At 41.6% G+C, this 27,990-nt stretch overlaps 1 protein-coding gene across 5 annotated transcripts in view; it reads left to right on the forward strand.

The window, feature by feature from the left end:
* The window catches only part of ASXL2 (ASXL transcriptional regulator 2), a 158,023-nt gene extending 144,200 nt beyond the window's left edge, over nucleotides 1-13,823 (forward strand). For all 5 annotated transcript variants that reach the window (XM_050753573.1, XM_050753574.1, XM_050753577.1 and 2 more), the window contains one exon: nucleotides 470-13,823. In XM_050753573.1, the coding sequence (XP_050609530.1) occupies nucleotides 470-2,917 (2,448 nt within the window). In that variant the 3' untranslated portion in view covers nucleotides 2,918-13,823. The remainder of the gene's footprint in view (nucleotides 1-469) is intronic.
* Nucleotides 13,824-27,990: the final 14,167 nt, after the last annotated feature.

Genomic DNA, 27,990 nt, shown 5'->3' on the forward strand with positions numbered 1-27,990 from the left:
AAAGCTAAGAACTAAAAGACAGTAGTGGTATGGGTGGCTGGCTTACCTGGACCTTGGTGGTAAAGCTAAGAACTAAAAGACAGTAGTGGTATGGGTGGCTGGCTTACTTGCTTTTCTCTCCTTTCTCAAACATAAATACACTTTTTAAAAATGCAAATGCCCTAGAAAGCTTTGCATCATGATAAGCACTTGTGATAGGAGGGAGTTGAGATAGGAAAAGAGGTGTGGGGATTTGGGGTGAGAGTGGAAGCAGCTGTCTTTGGCACCAATAGAAAAAGCAGATGTAAGGACTCTAGAGACAAACTAGTGTTACTTTCTCCAAGGTTTGGCCTCTCGGCCATAGACCACCCATGTTTGTCACAGGTACTGTAGTGTTCATCTGTTTTTAAAATGTGAGGGCTAATGAAGTTTTGTTATTCTTAGAAATGAAAACTAAGCTCTGTTGTTTTTTCCCCTCTACTTCTTTCAGATCCCGGTCTCCAGAATCTCCCCCATGCCGTTTCATCCATCGCAGGTCTCTCCCAGGGCTCGTTTTCCAGTCTCCATCACTAGTCCTAACAGAACAGGAGCCAGAACTCTTGCAGACATCAAAGCAAAAGCTCAACTGGTCAAAGCACAGAGGGCAGCAGCTGCCGCTGCCGCCGCAGCTGCTGCAGCCGCCTCAGTTGGAGGGACCATTCCAGGACCTGGCCCAGGGGGTGGACAGGGTCCAGGAGAGGGTGGTGAAGGGCAGACTGCTAGAGGAGGCAGTCCAGGCTCAGACAGAGTCAGTGAAACTGGAAAGGGCCGCACACTGGAACTGGCAGGAACTGGAAGCAGGGGAGGTACGAGAGAGCTTTTACCCTGTGGTCCAGAGACTCAGCCCCAGTCTGAGACCAAGACCACCCCAGGCCAGGCACAGCCTCATAGTGTCTCTGGAGCACAACTACAGCAAACCCCCCCAGTGCCTCCAACACCTGCCATCAGTGGAGCATGCACAAGTGTCCCATCACCAGCCCACATAGAGAAATTGAATAATGAAAAACTGAACCCCACCAGGGCAACAGCCACAGTGGCCTCTCTCAGCCATCCACAAGGGCCCAGTAGTTGCAGACAGGAGAAAGCACCTTCTCCAACAGGTCCTGCTCTAATCTCAGGTGCCTCACCTGTTCATTTTGCAGCTGATGGCACAGTTGAGCTCAAAGCAGGTCCTAGTAAGAATATACCTAACCCTTCAGCCTCATCAAAGACAGATGCTGGTGTGCCAGTGGCTGTAACTCCCTCCCCTTTAACATCTTTATTGACCACAGCCACTTTAGAAAAGCTTCCTGTACCGCAGGTCAGTGCAACTACAGCACCTGATGGATCAGCTCCACCCTCGAGCACTTTGCCAGCAGCTTCTAGCCTTAAAACCCCAGGAACTTCTTTAAACATGAATGGACCCACTTTAAGACCAACCTCTAGTATTCCTGCTAATAATCCTTTAGTGACTCAGCTGCTTCAAGGCAAAGATGTTCCCATGGAGCAAATTCTGCCTAAACCTCTCACCAAAGTTGAAATGAAAATGGTTCCACTGAGTACTCAAGAGGAAAGGGGGATGGGAGTGCTCATAGGTACCAACACAACAGAAAATAGCACCAGAGAGGAAGTTAATGAGAGACAGTCCCATCCAGCTACACAGCAGCAGCTGGGCAAAACCTTGCAAAGTAAGCAGCTCCCCCAGGTTCCAAGGCCCCTTCAGCTCTTTTCAGCTAAGGAGCTGAGGGACTCCAGCGCTGACACACACCAATACCAAGAAGGACTAAGTAAAGCAACCCAAGATCAGATCCTTCAGACTCTCATTCAGAGGGTTCGGAGGCAGAATCTTCTCTCAGTTGTGCCGCCCTCTCAGTTCAACTTCGCTCACTCAGGTTTCCAGCTGGAAGACATCTCCACAAGCCAGAGGTTCATGCTGGGTTTTGCTGGCAGAAGGACATCCAAACCTGCAATGGCAGGGCACTACTTACTGAATATTTCTACCTACGGCCGGGGCTCAGAGAGCTTTAGGAGGACCCATTCTGTAAACCCTGAAGACCGTTTTTGTCTAAGCAGCCCCACTGAAGCCTTGAAAATGGGATATACAGACTGTAAAAATGCAACAGGAGAGAGTAGCAGCAGCAAAGAAGATGACACTGATGAGGAAAGTACTGGTGATGAGCAGGAATCTGTCATGGTGAAAGAGGAGCCCCAGGTTTCCCAGAGTGCTGGCAAGGGTGACACAAGTTCAGCTCCCCACAGCAGGGAAACTGTATCTACCAGTGATTGCTTAGCTAGCAAGAATGTGAAGCCTGAGATACCAGTGAATGAGCAAACCACTTTAAGTAAGGAGAATTACCTGTTCCCTAGAGGCCAGACATTTGATGAAAAGACCTTAGCCAGAGATTTAATTCAGGCAGCACAGAAGCAGATGGCTCATGCAGTGAGAGGTAAGACAATCCGTAGCAGCCCCGAGCTTTTCAATTCTACTGTTCTTCCTCTGCCTGCAGACAGCCCCACCCACCAGCCCCTACTCCTTCCACCCCTGCAAACCCCGAAGTTGTATGGAAGCCCCACCCAGATAGGGCCAAGCTACAGAGGCATGATCAATGTCTCCACCTCATCTGACATGGACCATAACTCTGCTATACCAGGTAGCCAGGTATCTAGCAATGTAGGTGATGTCATGTCATTTTCAGTGACTGTCACTACCATCCCTGCTAGCCAAGCTATGAATCCCAGCAGCCATGGCCAGACCATTCCTGTTCAGGCCTTCCCTGAGGAGAACAGCATAGAGGGCACGCCTTCGAAATGTTACTGCCGCTTGAAAGCCATGATCATGTGCAAAGGCTGTGGCGCTTTCTGCCATGATGATTGCATTGGCCCCTCCAAACTGTGCGTCTCCTGCCTTGTTGTTCGGTAATGAGACTAGAAAGAGATACACTGTAAAGGAGGGGGAAGGGAAGGGTTGACCAGTTGGGTTTTTTGCATCCTTTTGGAATCACAGAAATAAACAAGTAGGTTTCAGTTGTCTTCAGAGACAAATGTTACTTAATCAGGAATACAAAGTACAGATCTTTTACATTTTAGAGGAAGAGCACCTTGTATAGTAAGTCTAAGTCAAGCAAGACTTTGTGAATTTGTGACAAGTTTGCACTTACAAAATCATGTAAATATGTCACATTTTGTTTAACATTTTTCCAAGTGTTTAGGTAATAATGTGTTACTTTGAATTCAGATTTATGTTCTACTACTTGTGACTGAGAAAAGTTTAATGCCAGCATGGTAAAAGGAAGCTGTCTCCCTCAGACATTTCCTAGGAAGCTAGGAAAAGGAAAGTGAAGGAATGGTCTAAAGAAATGGCCATTCACACTGATTTTGTCTGGACAGTCTGGCCGCAGCTTGTTCATAGATTATTCAGCCTTTGCAGGACTTGGATTCAGGGTTTTACTCAGTCCCTTTACCTTAGGTGGAATCTTAAATTGAAATTTTTGGTAAGGAATTCATTTCACAGGTAGTGTTTCAGACTCAGAAAGCCCTGACTTGGTTCTTGGCTTCCATGGTCTAGTACTGTTGCCAAGCAGTCTGCTTGGAATTTGTGGATCCCTGCTGTTCCCTGATCCCACCCCCTGCCCTGAGACAGTGAATGTAGTCCGTGAAGGGAGTGCCTCTCTGGGACCCCGTGTGTTGTTACAGGCTGTGCAGTGCAACAGTTCCAGCAAAAATACCCTATCCCCGCACTTAGTCGTTCGTGGTAACTAACAATTTTGAACTACTAATATAAAATGAACAGAAAAGTGTTAGTGATTGGGTGATTTGAGCTACATCTTGTTGAGCAAGGGGAGTGAAACCATAGAAACTGTTAAATTGAACGTGAAGAACTTTGGAAAACAATTTTGACAGTAGAACAAGGTCACCTCTCTTTTCCTCTTCTCTCCCAACCTATTAACCTAGTGCTTGATAGTCAGCTGTTGTTGCAGGTAGAAAAGCTCACCAATGCCACATTTGTTCATTCTGTTCAACCTGCTTTGATCTCCCAGGCATCTGAACAGGATGAAATCATCTTATATCTTACTTTACGCACATACACAATACATGACACTTTTCCTGTTTTAGAAAATATAGGCCTTGTTTGGATTACTGCTGTCTGAGCACTAGAAATTTCTAATGCAAAGGGGCCTCAGTGAATGGCTAAGGGAACAACTGGAAAAGAAGGAAAATGAGCCCTAAAGGTTTTTTGGTTGGTTGTTTTAGTTTCTTTTTCTTTCTTGTTTCCTTTTTTTTTTTAAATCCTTCTCTAGTGACTGAAGAATTTGTGAGTACATAATATTTAGGTCATGGTTAAGAAACATTAAACCTGCAGTTTAACAGAATTTTGTATTAAATGGGGGTGTGTCAGTTTGCACCATTTGCATATTGATTTCAAGTCTCCTGATTGGGAATGTGTGAAGTACAAATGTTAATGCAACATAGTACAGTTGTATTTGTCCTTCATATTTAGGATGTGATATTTATAAAATGCAGAACAGATTAAACTTGTTAAGTCACGTTCCAGATTAGGAGAAAATAGGCAATAATAATCTCTGTTTTGCCCCCATTCTACTACCTACCCCTGCCCACCCCACCCCCACATCACACACTCTTTAATGCTTTCCCACAGCCCCTGCTCCGTCCCATAAGAAACTCACTTCACTGTTTTTCACTTTTCACTTCTGGCTTTTTTGTGGCCCAAGGCCAGTATAGGATTAATATCTGTGTTCCAGCTTCAGTCAGTACAATATGTCTGTCCATCTTTCCCCCTTTCTTCCAGCACACACACACAGCTAAGAGATAAGAAGGCTGCAAGGATTGGGGATAAGGAGTATATCTTCAAGCCAAGAACCGGTAGAAAACAGAAATAATGGTTCTCCCAAACGTTCAGTACCTTGGGCAATCCAATAAGGGTTTAAAGAGATCTGTTGCTGAGTATAACTCTCCCTGCCCTACCCCATCACTCCTCCTTAGTGCCAGGGCTGAGGGCTGGTCAGCGTGCTGGAAGAGGTTGAGAGTTTTGGAATTGACTCCATGCTAAATGTCAATTACCAATTTGGATTGATGAAAGTGATTTTTCTGCTTTACCCCTTTCCTGTCAGAAAGGTTTTCCTCTGTGCTTCCCTTAACTTAAGGATGAACAGACTATAACTAGGAAAGGAGGAAAGGTATCAGGGATTTTTAAGTCCGTTTAGAGAGCAAACCATATTGTGCCTCTTCATCTTGACCCCGGCTCTTCTAGATAGGTCCTAAACATTGCTGTTCACCAGATTATCTTAACAAATAATACTCAACTAAATATTTGCATTTAGGAATACTCCTAAAACAGATATTGCCAACTAGATACACTGCCTCAATCTTGACCAGACAAGAGAACAGTTAAATTCTCTTAGTTGGGTAGTAACTTGAATATCAATCTATTTATCAGTTTGTTTCAACACAGAAGTTTCAAGTGGAAAGCCATTCATCTTAAAAGCTGAACAGAAAAATTAAAAAAAAAAAAAAAAAAAACACATTACAATCTGGCCTTTTAGAAAATGAACCAGTAGAAACAAAACCTTTAAATTATTAGTATGGTACTCCAGCAGCACCTTTGAAGCAATCTTTACCTTAGTTTTTGAGTCGTTTTACCTTTCAACCCGATCTGAAAAGTTTTAATAAATGCTGAGCTTATTCTTAGGGTATGACCTGGCATTATTTCCAGTGACTAGTCAGGCATTATGCCTGATGCATACGCCTCCCGTGCACCCCTCTCCAGCCTTCAGATGTCCTCCACTGCAGGTCACTCCAGGAGATAGCATTAATAATATAGCCTCAGTCTTGTTTATAAAGATTCTAAGTTGTTTAGTAAAGAAGTCTCCCTGAATCTTAAATAATTTTGAAGAATTAGAATTCTCCATCCTATTAAACAGAAAGTAAAGCCAAATAGCCTGGAGTTGTTTGTCCTACTTCTGTTCCATAACCCCTATGCTCAAGATACTGAAGCTCTCTGTGGTATTTCGTGTAACATTTCTAAGAATTAAGAGCTGGCAAATGGGAAACTTTTCTTGGGGTGGAGAGAGCATACTTACTGGGCTGTGAAGGCATACAGATGTACATGTTTTAGAGCTTATCTCAGATTTAAATAGCCAAAGGAAGACCTCATTGCCTTCCAGGTGAAGGTGCAAAGTCATACATATTAATGACCTGACAGTTAACATTCTGTTGCTTATTATTGCCTTTCTCCACCTTAGAGAGCCGTAAATAACTCTCTGGTGAAGTGATTTGCTGTAATGGGGGTGAGGAGTTGGGGGGCGCTTCTCTGGTCATTACACTGCTTTTTATTTCTAGAACTCACTATCAGTGAGCAGTGCCAGAGTGTTATCTCTTTGACCTAGAGGTTTCACATCATAGCGAGGAGGGAAAAGTCTCCCCATCTCATTACAACAGTGTGCTACGTAAGTAACTTGGCCAAGGGTAGTTTTCAGCTAAATTTATAGAATAGTCCAAAGAGACTTTGAGAAACATGGTGATAGGCAGGGGCCTTTCCTACCATGTTTCGATACCTACACACCTATTGAAAGAGAACAGTAGGTAAAACATTTCCTAAAGTTGAAGCAATAGCTTCGTAGATTCTTGGTTACTTTATTTTTTTTAATGCTTTACATTTGATACAACTATTGAAGATCAATTTTAAAAATAGCTTTCCAGTAATATATTTTAAGTAATATATATTTTAATATCTGTAAAAAGTGACAGTGGAAGACTTTGAATTTCTCATATATGGTATGTTTGATGTAGGACCTCTCTGTTAAGGCACAAATTATTTCAAAGGAAGTTACTCTAAAGACACTCAGATTATTTCAGAAAAATGCAATAAGGGGAATAGTTTTGGGGTTTATTTTTTATTTTAAAAGAAAATTGACTTATTTACCACAAGCTATTTTTTTCCCTTCTGGCTATAAGGTTTGTACAGACTGGTTTGGTAAATGCTAAACTTTTGTGTCTTTTGCCTTTTTAAAGGAATTGTTAACATTGGAATTGAGGGTATGTACAGAGAAGTTGGTGTCAACACCATTTAAAAAGTCATATTTTTTCACAAATATAGAAAATCATTTTACATAAGAATTTTAAGTATTTGCAATAAATATATGTATATAGATTGTATGTATTCCTATATTCTTATTTTTCATTTTATTATTAAGTAAAAGATCATTAAAAGCGAAAATAAAAACCTTGGAGTTTTTTGGTGCATCTTGAGGTTTGACGTACATCTGAGAGTGGCATGGGTAAGGGTCCTCTGTTACTACCTTATACTACTATGGGATGGTTCCCACAGATTGTATGGAAGAGAGTAAAATGAGGAACTTGATGATAAATCAGGGTAGTGTATTTCTTTTGGAATTTAAGTAAAACTGATTAAATTTTCCTTATCTATCTGTCTCCATGTTTTCTCCCTTAATCTGTTTTGTCTCCTAACCCCCTAACATTACTGGAAAAGTGAAGAAATGCAGTGCAGCCTCTTTATTAATGTGCCCATTGTTTGCTTCTAAATCAAAGAATGGTAAGGAAATCTCTCGGGGAAAAAAATAAGTTTTCCTTTCTCCACAGTGGTTAATTCATTAGCAGACATTTACTGCCACCACCACTTTCCAGGCCTTAGGGGTGTGTGAAGAAATAGTCTCTTGAAGATGATAGAAAAAATTTTTTTTCCGTTTCCCAGTTCTCTCAGAAGTGAGTTTCATAGCCAGTCATGTCCTTCCTGCCTGTCTAATCTGGAGATGTCAAAGAGCTAGGAGAATAGTGTGAAGAGAAACACCTGTGCCTTGAGCATTTGACACTTGAATTTTGAACTCCCCTGTGTCAGGAAGGGTAGCTATGGAAATGAGGTCTGAGCCACTTGGTAGGAGAGGTTGTCTGTAAGCCCATACCGAGACTGCTGTCTAATCCATGAGAATTCATTTTGTGGCTGCAAAGTAAATACTTGATTTTGGGATATGATAGGAGCAAAATGGTGCCTACATCATCTTCATAAAGAAAAGTAACCTATTTTTAAACAAGTGAATAACATATCAAATCATTGATGACCTAGAAGAAAAATTGTTAAGGTCAGATTTTCAAGAATGTATCTTGATGACCCATAAAACTGACTTTATTGTAGTTCGCTGGTTCCCATAATTGCCCAGCTGTGGTTATTTTCACTGTAAAGAAAAAATACATTTTGGAAGTTAATGTAAGGATACATTGGCTTTTTTCTTTACATTGGCTTTTTAAAAGACAGTTTTTATTTTTCAAATACTGGAATGTCAAATATCTGGGTTGTCCCAAGATGTTGGAGATAGATAATTCAGCCTTCCAAGAGAAAAGCAGTCTAGATCTTAGCTGAAAATGTGCTATTTCTAAAGGAAACTTCTTAAGTCTCAGGGAACATCAGCATCTTCATAATTTCCGTATATAATAAGAATGAAGGTAAAATATTTAAATGTGTACAAACTAATCCATAATGACCATTTACAAAGATTGACTCCCCATTTCTGGTACATATTTATCATTATTTAGATGGGTCTCCTATCTCATGGGAAGATAAATTTATATTCAGGTGATGACATGGGTGCCTGCAAGTAGAGTTGGTCTGCCCCTGAGGGAGAAAGAGCAACATACCAGAAGACAAGACACCTTCAACTTGGATCCCCAGCTACCCTTTATTTACTTCACAGAGTCAGAAACCTGTGTTCATAGCTTCTGAGATTGCTTGACCTCAACTGGTCTTTAGAAGTCTAACTTTTTATGTACAAGTCATGTTATTTACTAATTCAAATATAGAGCACCTACTGTGTGCTAAGCACTACTAAAGTGCTGGTTATGCAAAGGTAAGCAAAAAGTCATGTAAATTGCAGAAAGGTTTTCCTAAAGTAGTGACTATACAGCATGTTGCTAGTTCTAGGCTCAAGGAGTAATAATGCTACCTTTTTCCCAAGATACGTTGAAAATGTAAATGAGTTATGAAATGGAAGTGTTTGAGACACTGGACACAGCAGTGGCACATACATGAAGAAAGAAGGTCCCTAGATGAAAAAAGTGTGGAAATGAGCCATCTTAATAAAATGCACTTTTTTTGAGAACTATTGTTGGAATAGCTAAAGTTGTCTATAGAAATTTTAAGAAATCTGTAACATCTAAATTAGAAGCAGGCCAACAGCAGTCTCTGTCAGTAGTTAATTTAGGTCAGTAAGTTAGTGTTTTGTTAAACCCTTTCAAATACAGTTGGGTAAATAACGCAGCTTTCCTGTCACTATTCAAACCTAAAAGAAGCTAAAGGGACTTTTTCTTAAAACACGATTTTCATCTTATAGATGATAAGTAGCTATCTCTTCATTCGGAATTGTTGCATCCCAGTTTTTCTCCATAATGGATAAAATTACTTTCATGTCCTTTTCTAATGTTGTAGAAGTGGCTTTTCCTTTTTTGTCTTAAGTCACAACTTGAATTAAAAAGGGCTTCAGCAGGACTCTAGCACTTTTCAAAGAAGAATTTGGTGTATTCCACTATGTAATGTAGTTTCAACTCTGTCCAGGAACCAGGAGGATGAGCGTCCTCCATTTTCCTAATACTTGGTAACCTTTAACAATAGATTGGGTTGTTTTTGTTGTTTTTCATAGAGACCATATAGACTCTACTTCCATGTAACTTTCTGCCTTAACCTAAAAAGGGATTCCCTGAAAGGAGATCTTGTAACAGGAAGGAAAAGCGAAACCAGGAAAAGAGCCAGAAATGATCAACTTGGAACTGGGCTGTGGCTAAATAGTGGGTTTTCCTGAAGAGTAACTTCCACCTCGCTTTTCGTGCTGCTTCCAACCCAAAAGAACCTAAAGGGAATTTTTTAAAATCCTGATTTTCTTCTTAATTGTAAAACCTAGAGGATGCCTTAGGGAGAAGAAAGATAACCTGGAGTTTGGTTTTAAATGGATTTAAGTAAACTTTGAATTAAGTAGCTTATTCCATTTTTGAGAGATTTCCTTTTAAGATTTTAGATTCACTTAATGTAATGTTGAATTGCCATGAGTGTAACCTGTAGTTTGATTTGAGACATTCTGTGGGATAAGCAATAGTTTCCTGTTGAACTGTGGTGGCTTTTGCCACTAATCAGGATTAGTGCACCTCTGTCTGTTAAGTGAAATGGAACTTGGCTTCCTAAGCACTATATTAGACCAACTTGAGTCAATACTTTTATTAAGTTTAATCAGGGATTCTCAAAATATTTAAATATTTAAGATTCAAATTAGCCCAATTAGAAAGCAATGCATTGTTACCAAAATATCTGAAGATACTTTAGAACTATTTTACACACAGCTTATGTCTTTCCTATGGAAAGTATCATACGTAAAATTTTACATTCTTTTAAAAAACAGAATCTAATGTCTTCAGATACCTAGAGCTTGGAAATTTAATAGAGCTGGGCTTTGACCCTAAGTCAGTAGTTCTTTTCATTTTAGATTTTCAGGCATGTTTCAGTATGGAGACTTCTTCAGTAGTGACTCCAGCTTCACCTACCTATAATCACTTTGCACACATTTTAAGTTAATCAGATGCTTCCAGAGTCTTGGATTGGTTACCTTTTTGTTAGATAAGGAGACAAATTCCAGGTTGGGGCAAACATCTTAATTTGTTCTCTAAGAATGTACTGATTAAAGAGCAAGTTCTCAGAGAATTCACAAAATTTCTAGAATTCGTGAAAGATCTAGAGAACATATCAAATGAAACTCTAGAAATTTTGGGGAAAAAAAACTTAGCTGTAAGTGCTTTGACCTTTTTTTTTTTTTTTTTTAAACCTGTCTTAATTCTATGACTGCATCGCACCCTTCACCAGCACCAAGAGAAGTCGGAATGGAAGAAATGACCCTATGTAATTCTTACTCACTTTAAATCTTTGTGCGCATAGGCCTTAGCACTTTGACAAATAAACTCTGCCTTTTAGCGTCTCACTATCGTCTTTTTTTCCTCTCACTTTTAGGCTGTTCTTTCCTTGGTCGTATAAAAAATACCTTCTTCAAAGTTGAATGTATAATGTTTCTGCACATGGACAAACCGTATTTTACTGACTCATTCTATGTTGAATAAAGGCATACAGTTTTACTCTAGCGACTGGGCCTTTTCTTTTCCAAAGAAAGCAGACACCATGTGGAATGGCTTACCTGCTTGTTATCTAGTCCTCTGTGCACAGCTGTCCCTGGGTCCTAACTAAAGTTGGTACTACAGAGAGTGCTAATCTTGTCAGAAAACAAAGGGGGTTTAAGAATTCAACATGAACTAGACGAAGTGTATATCTTTCAGAAATGAAAAAGGAAACCCATACTACAAAGCTGCAGTAATCACAAAGGTGTGGTCCTGGCATAAAGACAGACATGTAAACCAATGGAATACAATAGGCCAGAAATGACTGCTCAGATACATGGTCAAGTGATTTTCAACGTAAGTGCCAAGCTCAGTCAATGGGGAAGGGACAGTCTTCAACAAGTGGTGTTGGGAAAATGTGATATCCACATGCAAAAGAATGAAGTTGGACCCTTACACAACATACAAAAATTAACTCGGGGAAAATTATAAAAGTCTTAGAAGAAAATGGACAGTTTCACAATTGGATTTGGCAATGATTTCTTGAATGTTATGACAAAAGCATGTACAGCAAAAGAAAAATAGATAAACAGTTTTTAAATTGTGCTTCAAAGGACGTTATCAACAGTGAAAAAGCAACCCACAGAATGGGAGAATATATTTGCAAATCATTTATCTGATAATATATAAAGAACTCAAAAACAAAAAATGAACAAAAGACTGGAATTGCTCAAAGGACCTTGTGCGTTGCTGGTGAAAATGTTAAATACAGCCATTGTGGATAACAGTGTGGTGGTTAAACCATACTCAAAAAATTAATTTTGTGATCCAGCAATTCCATTTCTAGGTATACACCCCAAAGAAGTGGAAGCAGGGACATGGACACATTTGTTTGTCAATGTTTTTAGCATTGTTCACAGTCATAAGGTAGAAGCAACTCAAATGTTCATTGACAGATGAATGGATAAAATATGTGTGTGAGTATATATGTGTATACACAATGGAATATTAGCCTTATAAAAAAGAAAATTCTGTCATGCTACAACATGGGTAAGCCTTGAAGACATGCTAAGTGAAATAGACAAAAGGACAAACATTGTATGATTCCATTTATATCAGGTATCTAGCCAAATTCTTGAAGACACTAGAATGCTGGCTATCGGGCTGGGAAGTCGGGAAGGATTGGGGAGTTAATGTTTAATGAGTACAGAATTTCCATTGGGAAAGATGAAAAAGTTCTGGAGACGAACAGTGGTGATGGATGCACAACATTGTGAATGTACTTAATGCCACAGACCTTTATGTTTTAAAAATTGTTAGGTTTTATGTATATTTTACCACTTTTTTTTTTTTTTTTAAGAAAACCAAGTGGATAGAGAAAACATACTTTCTTCTCTGAACAAGCTGAAAAGGCTAAATTAAAAGCAGTTTGTTTAAGGAAATAACCAGCAGAGTTAAGAAAAAGTCTAGAGAAACTAGTAATGTAAAAGCCAGCCGTGTGTCTTCGAAGGAAGCAAGGCTCTTAGAGACCATTTTGCAGTGACTTGGAAAAGTGTCATTGAACCTAAGAAGCTGAAGCCGAAAATGGAACCAACTAGAACATCCAGTATAGTCAGGAACCCAGAATGTGGGATCCGACCCATAAGGTGGGGGGATTGTGTGAGACCAGGAGTTCAAGACCAGCCTAGGCAACACAGACCCCATCTGTACAAAAATAAATTATCCAGGCATGGTGGTGCACACCTATAGTCCCAGCTATCTGGGAGGCTAAGGCAGGAAGGTCTTTTCAGCCCAGGAATTCAAGGATCCAGTGAACTATCACTGAGCCACTGTATTCCAGCATGGGTGACACAGCAAGACCTTGTCTCCAATAAAAAAGTCCTTTAGCCCACACAAAGATTATGAAGACACCTAACCCCCTTTCTTTTCCTAAATGTTCTGTGGTTTAATTTTTAACAGCTAAAAGTGCAATTGATTTTGGCCCGGGCACGGTGGCTCACACCTACAATCTCAGCACTTTGGGAGGCCTAGGCGAGTGGATCACCTGAGGTCAGGAGTTCGATACCAGCCTGGCAAATATGGTGAAACCCCATCTCTACAAAAGTACAAAAAAAATTAGCCGGGTGTGGTGGTGGGCACCTGTGATCCCAGCTATTTAGGAGGCTGAGGCAGAAGAATCACTTGAACCTGGGAGGTGGAGGTTGCAGTGCACCAAGATCACACCATTGCACTCCAGCTTAGGCGACGAGAGCAAAACTCCATCTCAAAAAAGTATAATTGATTTTGAACAAACTGTACATAAAGTGTACAATATGATAAATATTGCCATGTTTCACCACCACAATCATGATAATGAACATACCCATCACCTGCCAAAGTGTCCTGTTTCTTTGTTGTCCCTCCTGACCCTCCCTCACACCATCCCAGGCAGCCATTGATCTCTGTCACTGGCAGTTTGTATTTTCTAAAATTTTATATAAATAGAATCCTACAGTATGTGCTCTTTTATTGGTTGGTGGGGGGGGGCGGGGGGCTGGCTTCTTTCAGCTCAATTTGACATTCATCTGTGTTGTCACATGTATGAATGGTTCATTCCTTTGTGTTGCTGAGTAGTAATGTGTGGATATACCACAGCTTATCCATTCATCTGTTGATGGACACAAGTTATTTCTAGTCTTTCGTCATTACAAAAAAGCTGCTTTGCACAAGATTTCGTTTGGACATATGCTTTCATATCTCTTGGTGAACTACCTAAGAGTAGAATGACTGGATAATATGGTAGGTATATGCTTAACTTTTTGGGAAACGGCTAAACTATTTTCCAAAGTTGTAGTATTTTACATTCCCACAAACGGTATGGGAGATCCAGTCCTTCCATTTCCCGTCAACATGGGGGTCAGTATTTTAGCCACTTTTAGCAGGTGTGTGGTGGTATCTCCTTGGTGACTAATGTTGCTGAACATCTTTTCATGTGCTTATTTGCTCTCCACATATCTTTCACGAAGTGTTCATGAGTTTTTGTATATGGTAAGAGATAGATCAAAGTTCTTTGCATGTTAATATCCAATTTTTCTATCACATTTAAAAAGACTATCATTTTTCCACTGAATGACTTCCACATCTCTATTAAAAATCAGTTTTGTGTATGTGTGTGTGTCTATTTTTGGGCTCTTCTGGTCCACTGATATATTTGTATATCGTTTTTTGTTGTTGTTGTTGTTTTGAGATGGAGTCTCCCTCAGTAGCCCAGGCTGGAGTGCAGTGGCACGATCTCAGCTCACTGCGGCCTCCACCTCCCAGTTTCCAGTTCAAGCAGTTCTCCTGCCTCAGCCTTCCAAATAACAGTTTATAGGCACGTGCCACCATGCCTGGCTAATTTTTGTATCTTTAGTAGAGACGGGGTTTCATCATGTTGGCCAGGCTAATCTTGAACTCCTGAACTCATGATCCCCCAACCTCAGCCTCCCAAAGTGCTGGGATTACAGGCGTGCGCCACCACACCTGGCCATATTTGTATATCTTTGAACCATCACCACATTGTCTTAATTACTGTAGCTTTATAAATAAAATTAGGTAGTGTTAGTCCTCAACTTTGTTTTTCATTTACAAAAGTGGTTAGGCTATGTTAAGTCCTTGCAGCTTATCAGTTGCTACAAAAATGTGATTTTGATTGAGATGATTTTTACACAATACATCAGTTGGGGACAGTGGAGATCTAGCAATATTGTTCATCCATCTTTCTATTTGTATATGCTTTAATTTCTCTAAGCAAGGTCTTACAGGTTTCAGTGAAAAGGTCTTACACATCTTTTGTGAGATTTAACTCTACATTTTAATCTTTTAAATGATACTATAAATTTTTTTTAATTTCAATTTTAAAATTTAACACTCATTTTCTGAATGTTAATTGTTATAAACAATCGATTTATATTCTTGTACTTATTTTGTATCCTACCTCACTAAACTAACGTATTACATTTACTGGCTTCTTTGAACATTCCGTTGGATTATCTATGCAGATAACAGTGTCATCTCCAAAGACAGTTTTATTCTGGATAACTTTTCTCCTTCTGCCTTACTGCTCTGACTATAACCACCAGTACTATGTTGAAAAGATGTGGAGAGAGTGGGCATCCTTGTTCTGATCTTATGGAGAAAGCATTTAGTATTTCACGTTAAGTATGATGTTAGCCATAGGTTTTTCCTAGATGCCTTTTATCAGGCTGAGGGAGTTTTTGTTCTATTACCTGCTGAGAGTTGTTTACTGTTTTTTAATCAGGAAGGGTTGTTGGAATTTGTCAACTGCTTTTTCTGCATCTAGTGATACGGTTTACTTTTTCAATCTGTTAATATGATAAATTACATGGATTGATTTCAGGATATTAAACCAGCTTTGGATTCACTGATTTTCTGTATTGGTTTTCTGTTTTCTGTTCCACTGATTTTCACTCTGATACTCATTGTGTTTCATTTATTTTGCTTACTTTAGGTTTAATTCTTCTTTGTCCAATGTTTAATTTGGAAGCTGATGTTATTAATTTGAGACCTTTCTTCTTTTCTAATATAGGTGCTTAGAACTATAAATTTTCCCCCAAGTACTGCTTTCACAGCATCTCAACAATTCTCATATGCTGTTGCTTCATTTCTTTTCAGTTCAAAATGCGTTGTAAGTTCCATTTTAAAATGGTTTGTTAGAATAAACGTTTTTTAAATGTGCTAAATCTCAACCCCACTTCCTGTCATTTCTGTATGTATGACAAAATGGGGAGTTCATACATAAAACACTCTTACTGCATATTAAGGTATAGTAACAGAAAAAGTATGTGTGTGGTTGAATCACGAGCTGAGCTAGTGCTTTTTTCATGGAACACTACTTAAGAGAAGGACTGACTATGGTTCAGATTTGGGAATTTCCTGGAAAATGAACAAAGTGAGCCTGTCACTTAAGAACAATTGGCCAGGTGCGGTGGCTCATGCCTGTAATCCCAGCACTTTGGAAGGCCGAGGCAGGTGGATCACCTGAGGTCAGGAGTTCAAGACCAGCCTGGCCAACATAGCGAAACCCCATTTCTACTAAAGAGATACAAAAAATTAGCTGGCCATGGTGGTGCATGCCTGTAATCCCAGCTACTTGGGAGGCTGAGGCAGAAGAATCGCTTGAGTCCAGGAGGCGGAGGTTGCAGTGAGCCGAGATGGCGCCACTGCACTCTAGCCTGGGCAAGTTTTTTTGAGACCCCGCCTCAAAAAAAAAAAAAAAAAAAAAATTGACAGTATTTGTTGGCAATGTTAAAATTTGAGCTTTAAAGTAAAACATTGGGGGGAAATATCCACCCCATGAGCTTGACAGTTTCCCAACACTTTAAGACTTTTTGAGGAATCAAAAATACTGGAATTACACACACACACACATATGTATATTTGATATTGTATCCCGAATCCAAAAACCACTCCCTAGAGAGACAGGCTCAGTAGACAGTCTGCCTTCTCGAGACCAAAAAGTTTGAGAACACTGCTTTACCCTGCTCTGGATTATAAGGTATTTGAAGGGGCTACACTCCAGACCCACCTACTGAGGCACCTCTCTTAGCCATTGCTACTCTATCAGTCCAATGCCACAGTTTCTCTGAGCCTTGCAATTAGTATCCCCACACTCAATGCAGGGCATAAGGACACTAGCCTTGATATTCTTGGATCAACCTGTACTCATGTGAGTATTACAATATTGTAGTTTTGACACAGGTCAGCCAAGAGACCTTGCCCCTAAATTCCTGCCCTTCTCTTTTTTGTCCCCAGATCCTTTCCTCTCTGGGGGAAGGGCTTTCTCCTCCATGCGTGGCACAAATCTATGCTTCCTACTCTCTGTGGTCATTATAAGTCCTCTAAGAGGCTTTATTTCTTCATATGTAGAAACCCATCTTTAGGGTTTCTGAGAAATAGCTCTTTCTCAAAAAAAACCTAACTTTCAAGACAATTGTCTCACTATGGACTTTAAAAAAAATCTGGTTGGCCGGGCGCGGTGGCTCAAGCCTGTAATCCCAGCACTTTGGGAGGCCGAGACGGGCGGATCACGAGGTCAGGAGATCGAGACCATCCTGGCGAACACGGTGAAACCCCGTCTCTACTAAAAAAATACAAAAAACTAGCCGGGCGAGGTGGCGGGCGCCTGTAGTCCCAGCTACACAGGAGGCTGAGGCAGGAGAATGGCGTAAACCCTGGAGGCGGAGCTTGCAGTGAGCTGAGATCCGGCCACTGCGCTCCAGCCCCGGCGACAGAGCGAGACTCTGTCTCAAAAATAAAAAAATAAATAAAAAAATAAATAAATAAATAAAATAAAAAAATCTGGTTGACAAATGCACATGTATGTTTATTGCGGCACTATTCACAATAGCAAAAACTTGGAACCAACCCAAATGTCTATCAATGATAGACTGGATTAAGAAAATGTGGCACATATACACCATGGAATACTATGCAGCCATAAAAAGGGATGAGTTCATGTCCTTTGGAGGGACATGGATGAAGCTGGAAACCATCATTCTCAGCAAACTATCACAAGGACAGAAAACCAAACACCGCATGTTCTCACGTCACACACCGGGACCTGTCAGGGTGGGAGGCAGGGGGAGGGATAGCATTAGGAGAAATACCTAATGTAAATGAGGAATTAATGGGTGCAGCAAACCAACATGGCACATGTGTACCTATGTAACCTGCAAGTTATGCACATGTACCCTAGAACTTAAAGTGTAACGAAAAAAAAAAAAAAGTCTGGTTGAAGCACACAAAATGTCTTTGTTGTAGCCAATGTCCATCCTCTTTCCTTGGGACAGTAAGCTTCGACCTCATTGTTTGACTGAAAGGTTTGGCAGGGTGCAGGACGAATCACTGAGAAGGAAAAGCACCTTATGACCTCAGCTGGATCAGCAGTGTTAAGGATGTTGAAGGAAATGTTTAAAACACTGAGAGCCTTGGTAATGAATGCTTCTGAATGTGCATGTTGTCACTGGAGTATTATGACAAGAATGAGTTGGAGGGGAAAACCCATATGTTTCAATCTTTTTTTAGTTCTGCATACTAGGGGTTCAGTCAATATATGTCTAATTCAATATAATTCATTTGTAATTTTCAAATTCTTTTTTTTTTTTTTTTTACATTTGAGAGGTGAGGAAATAGGAGAAACAGAAAACAAGGAGGGGAAGGAAGTCATCTCAGAGAAGGAAAAGTTAAATACTTTAATGTCAAATTATATTCAAATGATTAAATTCATAAACTTATAGCTGAGCAGATAAAGGCGTATCAATGTTATATTATTTTAGGTGTTCCTATTGTGAATGAAAAAAAGTGCTTTTCTAAACATTACCTCTCCTCAATTTATTCGCAAGTATATCTATTTAAACAATTCAGTATACTATTGCTGTAGTCTGCATGTGTCCCCCAAAATTCATGTGTTGGAAATGTATTCCCCAGCACAACAATGGTTGGGAGGAAGGGGCTTTTAGGGTGTTGTTAGGTTATGAAGGCTCTACCCTTATGAATGGATAAATGCTGCTTTATTATAAAAATGGGGCCTGGCATGGTGGCTCAAGTCTGTAATCCCAGCACTTTAGGAGGCCAAGGTGGGAGAATTGGTTGAGGCGAGGAGTTTGAAACCAGCGAGGGCAACATAGTGAGACCCCATCTCCACACACACAAAAAATATTGAAAATGTAGCTGGGCATGGTGGCACACACCTATAGTCCTAGTTACTCCTGAGGCTGAAGCAGGAGGGTAGCCTGAGCCCAGAACTTTGAGGATACAGTGAGCTATGATGGTGCCCCTGCACTCCAGTCTGAGTGACAGAGCAAGACCTTGTGTCCTGAAAAAAATGAAAGTTAAAAAGGGTGAGCCTTGTGGGAGGGGTTTGCTCTCTCTTGCCCTTCTGCTTTCCACCATGTGAGGACACAGCTGGAAGGCCCATACTAGATGCTGGTGCCTTGACCTTGGACTTCCCAGATCCCAAGAGTGTGAGAAGTAAGTTTCTATCCTTTATCAATTACCCAGGCTCAGGCATCGTGTTATCACAGCACAAAATGGACTAACATAGCACTGTGTCTCTTCTCTTTGCTGAATCAATACTTTTGTAATTGCAAATAGTAATACTGGCAAGCACTTTTTTTTTTTTTTTCTTTTTAGCATTAACCACGTGCTTAAGGGTTGGAAACAGTGGTCTCAGGAGGAGGAGAGGGAGCGAAGGTGATGGCAGGCTCTCCTCATACGTGTGACAGAGCCTCACATGTCAAGGTTAAACAGGCACTGGCCCTTTGAGAAGAAGGGGGACATCTGGGCATTTCTGTTATTTATGGCAATCCACCTACATTTATGTCACACGGCTACGATTCACAAAGCAATTTGCAAAAGTTACCACATTCATCCTCATTACTCTCCTGTGAGGCAGAGATTATCATGCTTATTGAACATGCAAAACACCGAGGCTCAGAGGGGATCAGGGGTCCTCAGTTACACAGCTAGCCAGTGGCACAGTTGGGGGTTGAACCCCATTTCCTGAATCCTGGGCACAAGCTGAGCTGCCCTAGACCCACCTCCCTCCTGAGAAGGGGAGAGTATGCCCCACTGTGGCTGTGGCCGGCCTGCTTGACATTGTTCTCTTTCAGGCACTACCATCCATCAGGGAGGGATCCAAGGCTCCTCCAGGGGAAAGAAAGCTCTGCAATTAGACTAAATATAGTCTGGGAGAGGCTGCCTCTCATTTGGACTAATTATCCTGTCGCCCATCAGAAGAACAAAGAGTGAAGAATTTTCAAGCCTCGTCATTTCCATTCCTTTCACTAGCTTGGACTTCTATATAATTGACCTGACCCCTCGGGCCTGGAGATAAATGTTAACAGAGCATACATGCTGAATGAGAAACATCTGGGCTGCTGAGGAAGACCATGGTGATAATTCTCCTTCACTTTCCAGCACAATCCAGAGTCCATCAGAATTGGAGGGACACTGGCCTGGTGAGAGATTCCTCAATCCTAGTAATGCTCAGATGAGGGCAGGGAACAAGAGGCCATCGGTGGAAACCCAGTTGACAGTCAATTGCATAATGTATTGATATCCCATTTTGCAAAGCCCTTCTTGTTGTTCTATCAATTACTGAACACATACTATGTGCAAGGCATGTGGGCAGTTTATTAAATATGTTTGAAGGAAGCCAGGGGAAACTCAATGGATCCCTAAGAGTTGAATTCAAAACCAAAGTTAGAGAAATTCAAGAGAAGGAAAGGTACTTTGGTCAAGACGTGTGCATAGCCATTAAGGTTAAGGTTTGGGATAAAGAAGAGTTTCATTATTGAAGATCAGTATGTCAGGGGCAAGTTTGAGCAATGAAATGTTGTTTCAGGATGGTTTTATTAAATTCTTGTTTCTTTTAGGGAAGATCTGCAGAACACTTGGCATCAACCAGCAACAACATTTTTAAAAAGAATAGTGCTTCATAGAACACAGATAAAATCCTATTAACCACAGATATTACAAATGACTTTTTATTAACTTGTGACTTTCCATTGTGGATGATTTTCTTATGCAGGCATAACATCTGTTGATGGTCTCAGAAATTGTTCTATTTGTAATATAATAAGAATCTGTAACACCGCATTTGACATCTGCAACAAGTTTCAAGTAAAAGACTCCAATAGAAAAAAATGTTTTGCACATTTCAGATCAGATGTTGCACATTTCAGATCAGATGTTGCACATTTAAATCTCATTTCTAAGAAAAAGGATGTAGCTTGTTCTGCCAACGAGGCACAAAATAGAGTTCAAAGGGTTCATGCCACAGTTTGAGTCATCATCCAACCAAAGTGTGGAGAGACGGTTCATACATCTTGTGTCTGGCACTAACTAGTGGCTATCCAAGCTTCATCATCAACAACAATAACAGTACACATTTGCTGATAATCCCCTATGACAAGGTGAATGAACATGCCAAAATTATTAGGTTAGTGCCATTTAAAAATGGCAAAAGCGCAATTGCTTTTGCACCAACCTACCATCATGAATTTTACATACACCTCCTTGCTTTCCTTCAGAGAGGAATGCTGCCACAAGACAGGATTCTGCTTCAGAACGCAGCTGTGAGAGAGGCACTCCCCTGCTACCCAGAAATAGAAGAGAGGAAGTAGGCTCAAATCCACTGAAGTGCTTTGGGGAAGCAGAGCAGGAGGCAAAGAAGTAAGTTGAGGTGGGGAACCAGGGCACATGAAGCTGAGCGGAGGACTGGCCATTTTGGTGGTTTTGATTTTTCTATGTTGGTTAGTTCCCTACTTCTTTGGTGTCCTCTCTCCCTCTGCGCTACACCCACCACTCCCTGATGTCGTTCTGTTTTGCCTCACTCTTCCTCATCCTCTGCTTTGTCCAAAATCTGATTGCTCTGCTGCACATGTGAGATTTGAACCCCATTACTCTGGAAATCTGGGCTGCCCCAAAGACCAAATTGGATTAATTATGCCCAAGCAAACTTTGAAAACACTTTAAAAAGAAAAGAAAAAAGGCCAAATGAGCCGAAGATGGGTTTAGTGACCTGGAGATGATTTGGCTCATTTGCATATCTCGGTAGGGTTTTCAAAGGGTAGAGAAGGCAAGATCTTTTCCAGGAGCTTTTTGTTTGAAGGACTTATTTATATAAGAGAATCAGTTAAATATAACCCTCACCAAAATAATTACATTAAAATGCTGAAAACTCCGAAACAATCACTCCCAGGTCAATTTTCTCTGCCCCGAGAGGAACGTGTTTCTGAACCCAGAAGTTAGGAGAGCTTTGTCCACCCTCTCCTCAAACATGGGCAAGTGTCATGGAACACAGAATATAAAGGCCAGGCTTTCTAAGACTTTTAAGAGTAAAAGGTGTTTCTCTCCCTTTGCAGCCAAAAATAAATGACTGTGGACTAAGCAGTTACCTTCTAGACCACGGTTTCTAAGCTTTGACACTTGAAACTTTGGGTCAGATAGGTGGTTGTTGTAGGGCTGACCTGGCATTATAGGATTTTAGCAGCATCGCTGGCCTCCACTCAACTAGAAGCCAGGAGTGCACGTCCACACACACATGTACAACTTATGACTACACAAAATGTCTGTAGACATCACCAAATGTCCCCTGGGAGATGAAAATCAACCCCTCTTGAGAACCACTGCTTTAGAGAAGGGGGTGAAATATTCTGTTCCAAAACATACATATAAGACCTTAAGTGTTTTCAAGTATTTAGGGAAAAATGGTGTTTTAGAAAAAAATATAGTGATAGCTTGACCTTCATAGGTTCCAGGGCACTGCTCCGAGCTGTGACTTCTGCTAAACTATTGTGCTTCGAAAGGGGAGGAACATGTGTCATAGTCACTGCTATGGTTATTACGCCCAGTATAGTGCCCAGGGCACAGCATGTGCTTTAAAACATTTGTGACATTATTACCATTTAATGAACAAACACTATATGCCAAGCACTATGACTTGTTCATATGTCATCCTTAATCTTTACAACAACACTAATAGGACAGGCATTAAAGTAAGACTCTTCAATAAAGCAAATCCAGATTGTCATGCAATTGTTATTTGATTCCCAGTTCCTTGCCTTCCCCCAGCTTCTATGGGAATGAGCTAAAATTTCTACCAACACGAAGGGGGAGGACTGCAACTCACTTCTGGGAAGAGGAGAAGCAGACAGTGAGTCCCCATTTCCTCTGTATTTGCTCAGCCACATTTCCCTGGATTCACACAAGGTGGCAGGTAACTAGGAAATTCCTGGAATAATTCCTCTGCTGTCCTAGGCACTTTAGTCAGCCACAGCACCCATGCTTGTCTCCATCAATATTTAAACTAGAGTAAACAATGCCCAGGTGGCTGTAAACCACAGCTGAGCCTGGGAAGGATTTAACTCACATAGCCAGAACCCTGGAAACCCAAGTCATGACATACATTTCTCACTAATGCACCCTTGCATTTTATAAGATTGACCGCTTCTGCCCCTCTCATCATACCACGCTGGAGTTTAACTGTATCATCTCCATGGTACAAATGAGGAAACTGAGGCCCTACGAGGCTGCACAATTTGTTCAAATCACAAAGCTGCTCTGTGGTGTCCCAAGATTTGAAACGTGCAAGGTTGGGCTAACTCCATATTCTTTCCACACGTATCTTCCAGATTGGAGCTGGTGATTGCCATTCCTGCATCCCATGTGTCCTAATCCCCTCAATGGTTTTGAGTAGGGGGATCATATTCTCTATTGTGTGGGCTTGGGAGGGGCAGATGCACAGGACCTGGTCCAGAGCCAACAGCCTTCAAGTGTGTAGCCAAGCAAGTGTGTAGCAGGAATACCAGGACAAATAGCAGGCAGGACTGGCCTGGCCAGGTAGGAACAGGCAGAGGCAAAACAGGCAGCCTTTATCATGAGATTGAACAAGATGAGGCAGAACCCATGATCCGGCACTTGCTCACTGCTCCTGCTGTAGACGGGACCACCGAGTGAATCCCTGCCTCCCAGAGAGGCCTGGGCAGGATGCCTGGCATCAGATAAGCCAGAGGTCTTGGCAGCCTGCCCAGATCCCACCAGGGGAAGCTGCAGTGTTGGGGAGCATGCATGCTAAATTACACACACACACACACACACACACACACACAAATGTATGTGAAGCAGAAGGCTGGCTGGGTATAGGAGTAAGCTGTGTTTCTTACATATATTTATCTCGTAGGGCTCTTTAATTCTTTAAAGAAGTTCTGCTTTGGGCAGTTGTGTGGTCACCAACCTGGTTGTTGGTGTCAGTCAGTGAGTGCTGCCGGGCAGCACAGAGCAGGAGTCCGGCTACTTAGGAAAGCCAAGCACATCATCATTTCAAGCAGAGATGGTTGAAACCAAGATGCTTTAATTCAAAGAGGAGCCTCCGGGGCACAGTGACACATTTCCCTTCACTGGGAACAACACTACCGGGAGGAAGCTAGGTCTGCTGTGGAGGTGTAAGCTGAACGAAAGGAAACAGAACAGAAACAAAGTTCAAATAAGCGGGTGGTGTCAGCACCCCCACCACCCGCACCAGATGTGAGTGCCCTGCTGCACTGGGTAGGTGGTTCTTCCTGGCCAAGGGAGCGGCTCACTTGAGGAGAGGAGATCAGGCTGGCATCTCACAGCAAGGACATGGGATGGGTTCACCTCACCCCTCCATCTAGATACGACTGTTGTTTAAGAGGTGATACACTGGCCTGCCAGGATGCAAATCTGTGTACTCATAACCTTCACATCAAATTCTGTCAAATTCTGTTCTTAATTCTGCAGGGAAAACGATAGGGAACAACCACACCCATGACTTCCCTTCCCTTCATCATGTGAGCTCATGTCATACATTGCATGTGTTACAGGTTAAAATTATCTTCTGTTATTTCGCTAATCAAATTCTATTGATGTAGATGAACTCATGCTTGGTCCTTCTTATTTCTTTTTTAATGCATGGAAAGTTAGTTGTGTAGTAGTAGTTAGCAAGTTAGTAGCTTATACTTTTTAAAAATGTAGGCCAGGTACAGTGGCTCACTCTTGTAATCCTAGCACTTTAGGAGGCCGAGGTGGGTGTATCACTTGAGCCCAGGAGTTTGAGACCAGCCTTTCTACTAAAAATAGAAAGTAGAGCCCCATCTCTATTAAAAATACAAAAAAAAAAAAAAAAAAAAAAAAAAAAAAGCCAGATGTGGTGGCAGACACCTGTAGTCCCAGCCACTAGGGAGGCTGAGGTGGGAGGATTGATTGCTTGAGCCCAGGAGGTCGAACCTGCAGTGAACCGTGATCATGGCGCTGCACTCCAGCCTGGGCGACACGAAACTCTTTCATTTTTTAATTCTTTAAAAAAGTTTTGCTTTGGGCAGTTGTGTGGTCACCAACCTGGCTGTTGGTGTAAGTCAGTGTATAGTATATACACTGGTCTTGACCTAGCTTCCTCCCTGTAGTGTTGTCTCAAAAAATAAAAATAAAAGACAAAAATGTGTTCAGATTTTTATTACTATTTGGCTACTACTAGCACCTAGTAGGCTTTTTCAAGACCCTGGGGGACATAAGACACGTATAGTTCCTGCTCTCATGGCATTGATGTTCTGGTGGTGGGAGGTAATAGTGGGAAAGAAACATCTATGTAAACAATATAATTCCAAATAGGGATAAGCACATTAACTGAGACAATGCATTATCATTCCTAAATTATTGCATTTATTGTTGTGTATAATACTCTGACGTTCTCTCCGAATGATCTTCTCCCTTCTCCTCAGTGTCCTTATAGAGCATGAACCTATTTGCATGTGTTCCTTCTGTCAGCAGGGGCACTTAGCTCAGCTATTATGTTTGCAATGGGCTGGTATGGTGGCATGGGTCATAATTTTTTTTTTTTTTTGAGACGGAGTTTTGCTCTGTCGCCCAGGCTGGAGTGCAGTGGTGCAATCTCGGTTCACCGCAACCTCTGCCTCCAGGGTTCAAGTGATTCTTCTGCCTCAGCCTCCCGAGTAGCTGGGACTACAGGTGTGCACCACCATACCCAGCTAATTTTTGTATTTTTAGTAGAGACAAGGTTTCCCCGTGTTGGCCAGGATGGTCTCAATCTCTTGACCTTGTAATCTGCCTGCCTTGGCCTCCCAAAGTACTGGGATTACAGGTGTGAGTCACAGAGCCCAGCCTGGTCATAATTTTTTCAGCCACGTTAAATGATGTACACGATCAATAAGTCAGTCGTGCCATAGATCTGCTGCAATGGTTAAGACGACCAGAAGTACGCAATAAGAGCTTTCTGGATGCACAGGCTTTTTTGTTATAATGAGAGTTTCACATTTAGTGTGTTGTGAGGCTGAATAATGGCCCCTCCAAGAGGTCTGTGCCCTCATCCCTGGAACTCTGACAAAAGGGAAAAGAAACTTGGCAGGTGCACTTGAGGTAAAGATCTTGAGATGTGGAAGTTATCCTGGATTATCTGTGTGGGCCACAAGGCTCCTTGTAAGAGAGAGGCAGGGGACTGGAGCAGACGGAAGGCGATGTAATGATGGAGGCAGAGGGAGAAAGGCAGGCAGTGTGACATGAGGCCCCAAGTCAAGGAACAGGGACCGCCTGGAGTGCGGTGACGTGATCTTGGCTCACTGCAACCTCCACTTCCTGGGTTCAAGTGATTCTCCTGCCTCAGCCTCCCAAGTAGCTGAGATTACAGGTACATGCCACCACGCCTGGCTAATTTTTTTTTTTATTTTTAGTAGAGATGGGGTTTTGCCACATTGCTTAGGCTGGTCTTGAACTCCTGGGTTCAAGTGACCCACCTGCCTCAGCATCCCAAACTGCTGGGATTCCAGGCATCAGCCAGCGCACCCAGCCACCAGCCATGTTTTCATCTAGATTCCACCACAGGACAATGTATGAATCCTTCTTCTCATTCTGGTTCCATCTCTTCTGTCTAGTTGCTGAGCAGTTCTCAGACTGGGAAGCTAGAAAGAATGACGAGACTGTCTAGAGAAGGAAGGTCGTGTAACAGTGGAATCTGATCTCCTTTTTCCCTAGAGGCTAACATTATATCCTCTCTCTCCTGCCTTATTTTTAAGTCTCTTCTCAAGAAACATGAACGGGAATCCCGTTTGCCTCCCTGTGCTCCCAGTTGAGAGATGCTGCATTGAACTGGAAAGGTCAGACTGGTCTGGAGAGTCCAGATGGAATAGTCCCAATACTTATTCCCTAGCAGGCAATTAAGGAATCTGTAAGGAAAAAATGAGTCAATGAATCTACAAGGGATCCAGTCAGTCATCAAGCCTTTATCAGGCACCTATAATTTGCCAGGCACTACACTGATACTTGAGAGAAAAAAATAATTAAGCACACTCCTGACCTGGAGGAAAGAAGGTATGTCCACACTTAATTTTAGAACAATACATAGAATTCCATAACGGCAGGATCAAAAGTACCATAGGAACACAGGGTAGGGGTCCAGTCTGACTAGCAGATTGGCGGTGACTCCGCATATGAACTATCATCTGATCTGGTCTTTGAAGGCGGTGTGAAAATTTCGGAGAGAAAAGGCTGCATGTTTCAGGCAGAGGAGAAAGGGCCTGGCAATGCATTGTTTAGTGGCCTGAGTGCTACATCTTTAATCCCCTTCCTTACCCTACAGTGCCTCTTCCCCTCACGTGGCTCCATTAAAAAAGTAACATTGGCTGGGCGCGGTGCCTCACACCTGTAATCCCAGCACTTTGGGAGGCCGAGGTGGGTGGATCACAAGGTCAGGAGTTCAAGACCAGTCTGGCCAATATGGTGAAACCCTGTCTCTACTAAAAATACAAAAATTAGCCAGGCATGGTGGCAGGCACCTGTAATTCAAGCTACTCAGGAGGCTGAGGCAGGAGAATCACTTGAACCTGGGAGGCAGAGGGCGCAGTGAGTGAAGATCATACCATTGCACTCCAGCCTGGGTGACAGAGCGAGACTCTGTCTAAATAAATAAATAAATAATTTTTAAAAATAACATTAAGCTTCACAGAGAAAGAACTTGGGTAGGAGCCATGCATAAAGTACAGTGGAAACCAGAAATCGATAACGTATGATAAGAAACAATGTCCTTCTAAACATAGAATTAGTGGCTTCAAATTAGCTTCCACTCGGCCTTCATTTAGCTCTAGCCACCATTTAAGTCTTATTCCCTGTTAATATACAATCCCATGATAGTTGAACATTTCTCCTTTTTTTTTTTTTTTTTTTTTTTTTGAGACAGAGTCTCCCTCTGTCACCCAGGCTAGAGTGCAGTGGCGTGATTTTGGCTCACTGCAAGCTCCGCCTCTCGGGTTCACACCATTCTCCCACCTCAACCTCTCGAGTAGCTGGGATTACAGGCCCCAGCCA

The sequence above is a fragment of the Macaca thibetana genome, chromosome 13, assembly GCF_024542745.1.
Source record: "Macaca thibetana thibetana isolate TM-01 chromosome 13, ASM2454274v1, whole genome shotgun sequence".
Lineage (NCBI taxonomy): Eukaryota > Metazoa > Chordata > Mammalia > Primates > Cercopithecidae > Macaca > Macaca thibetana.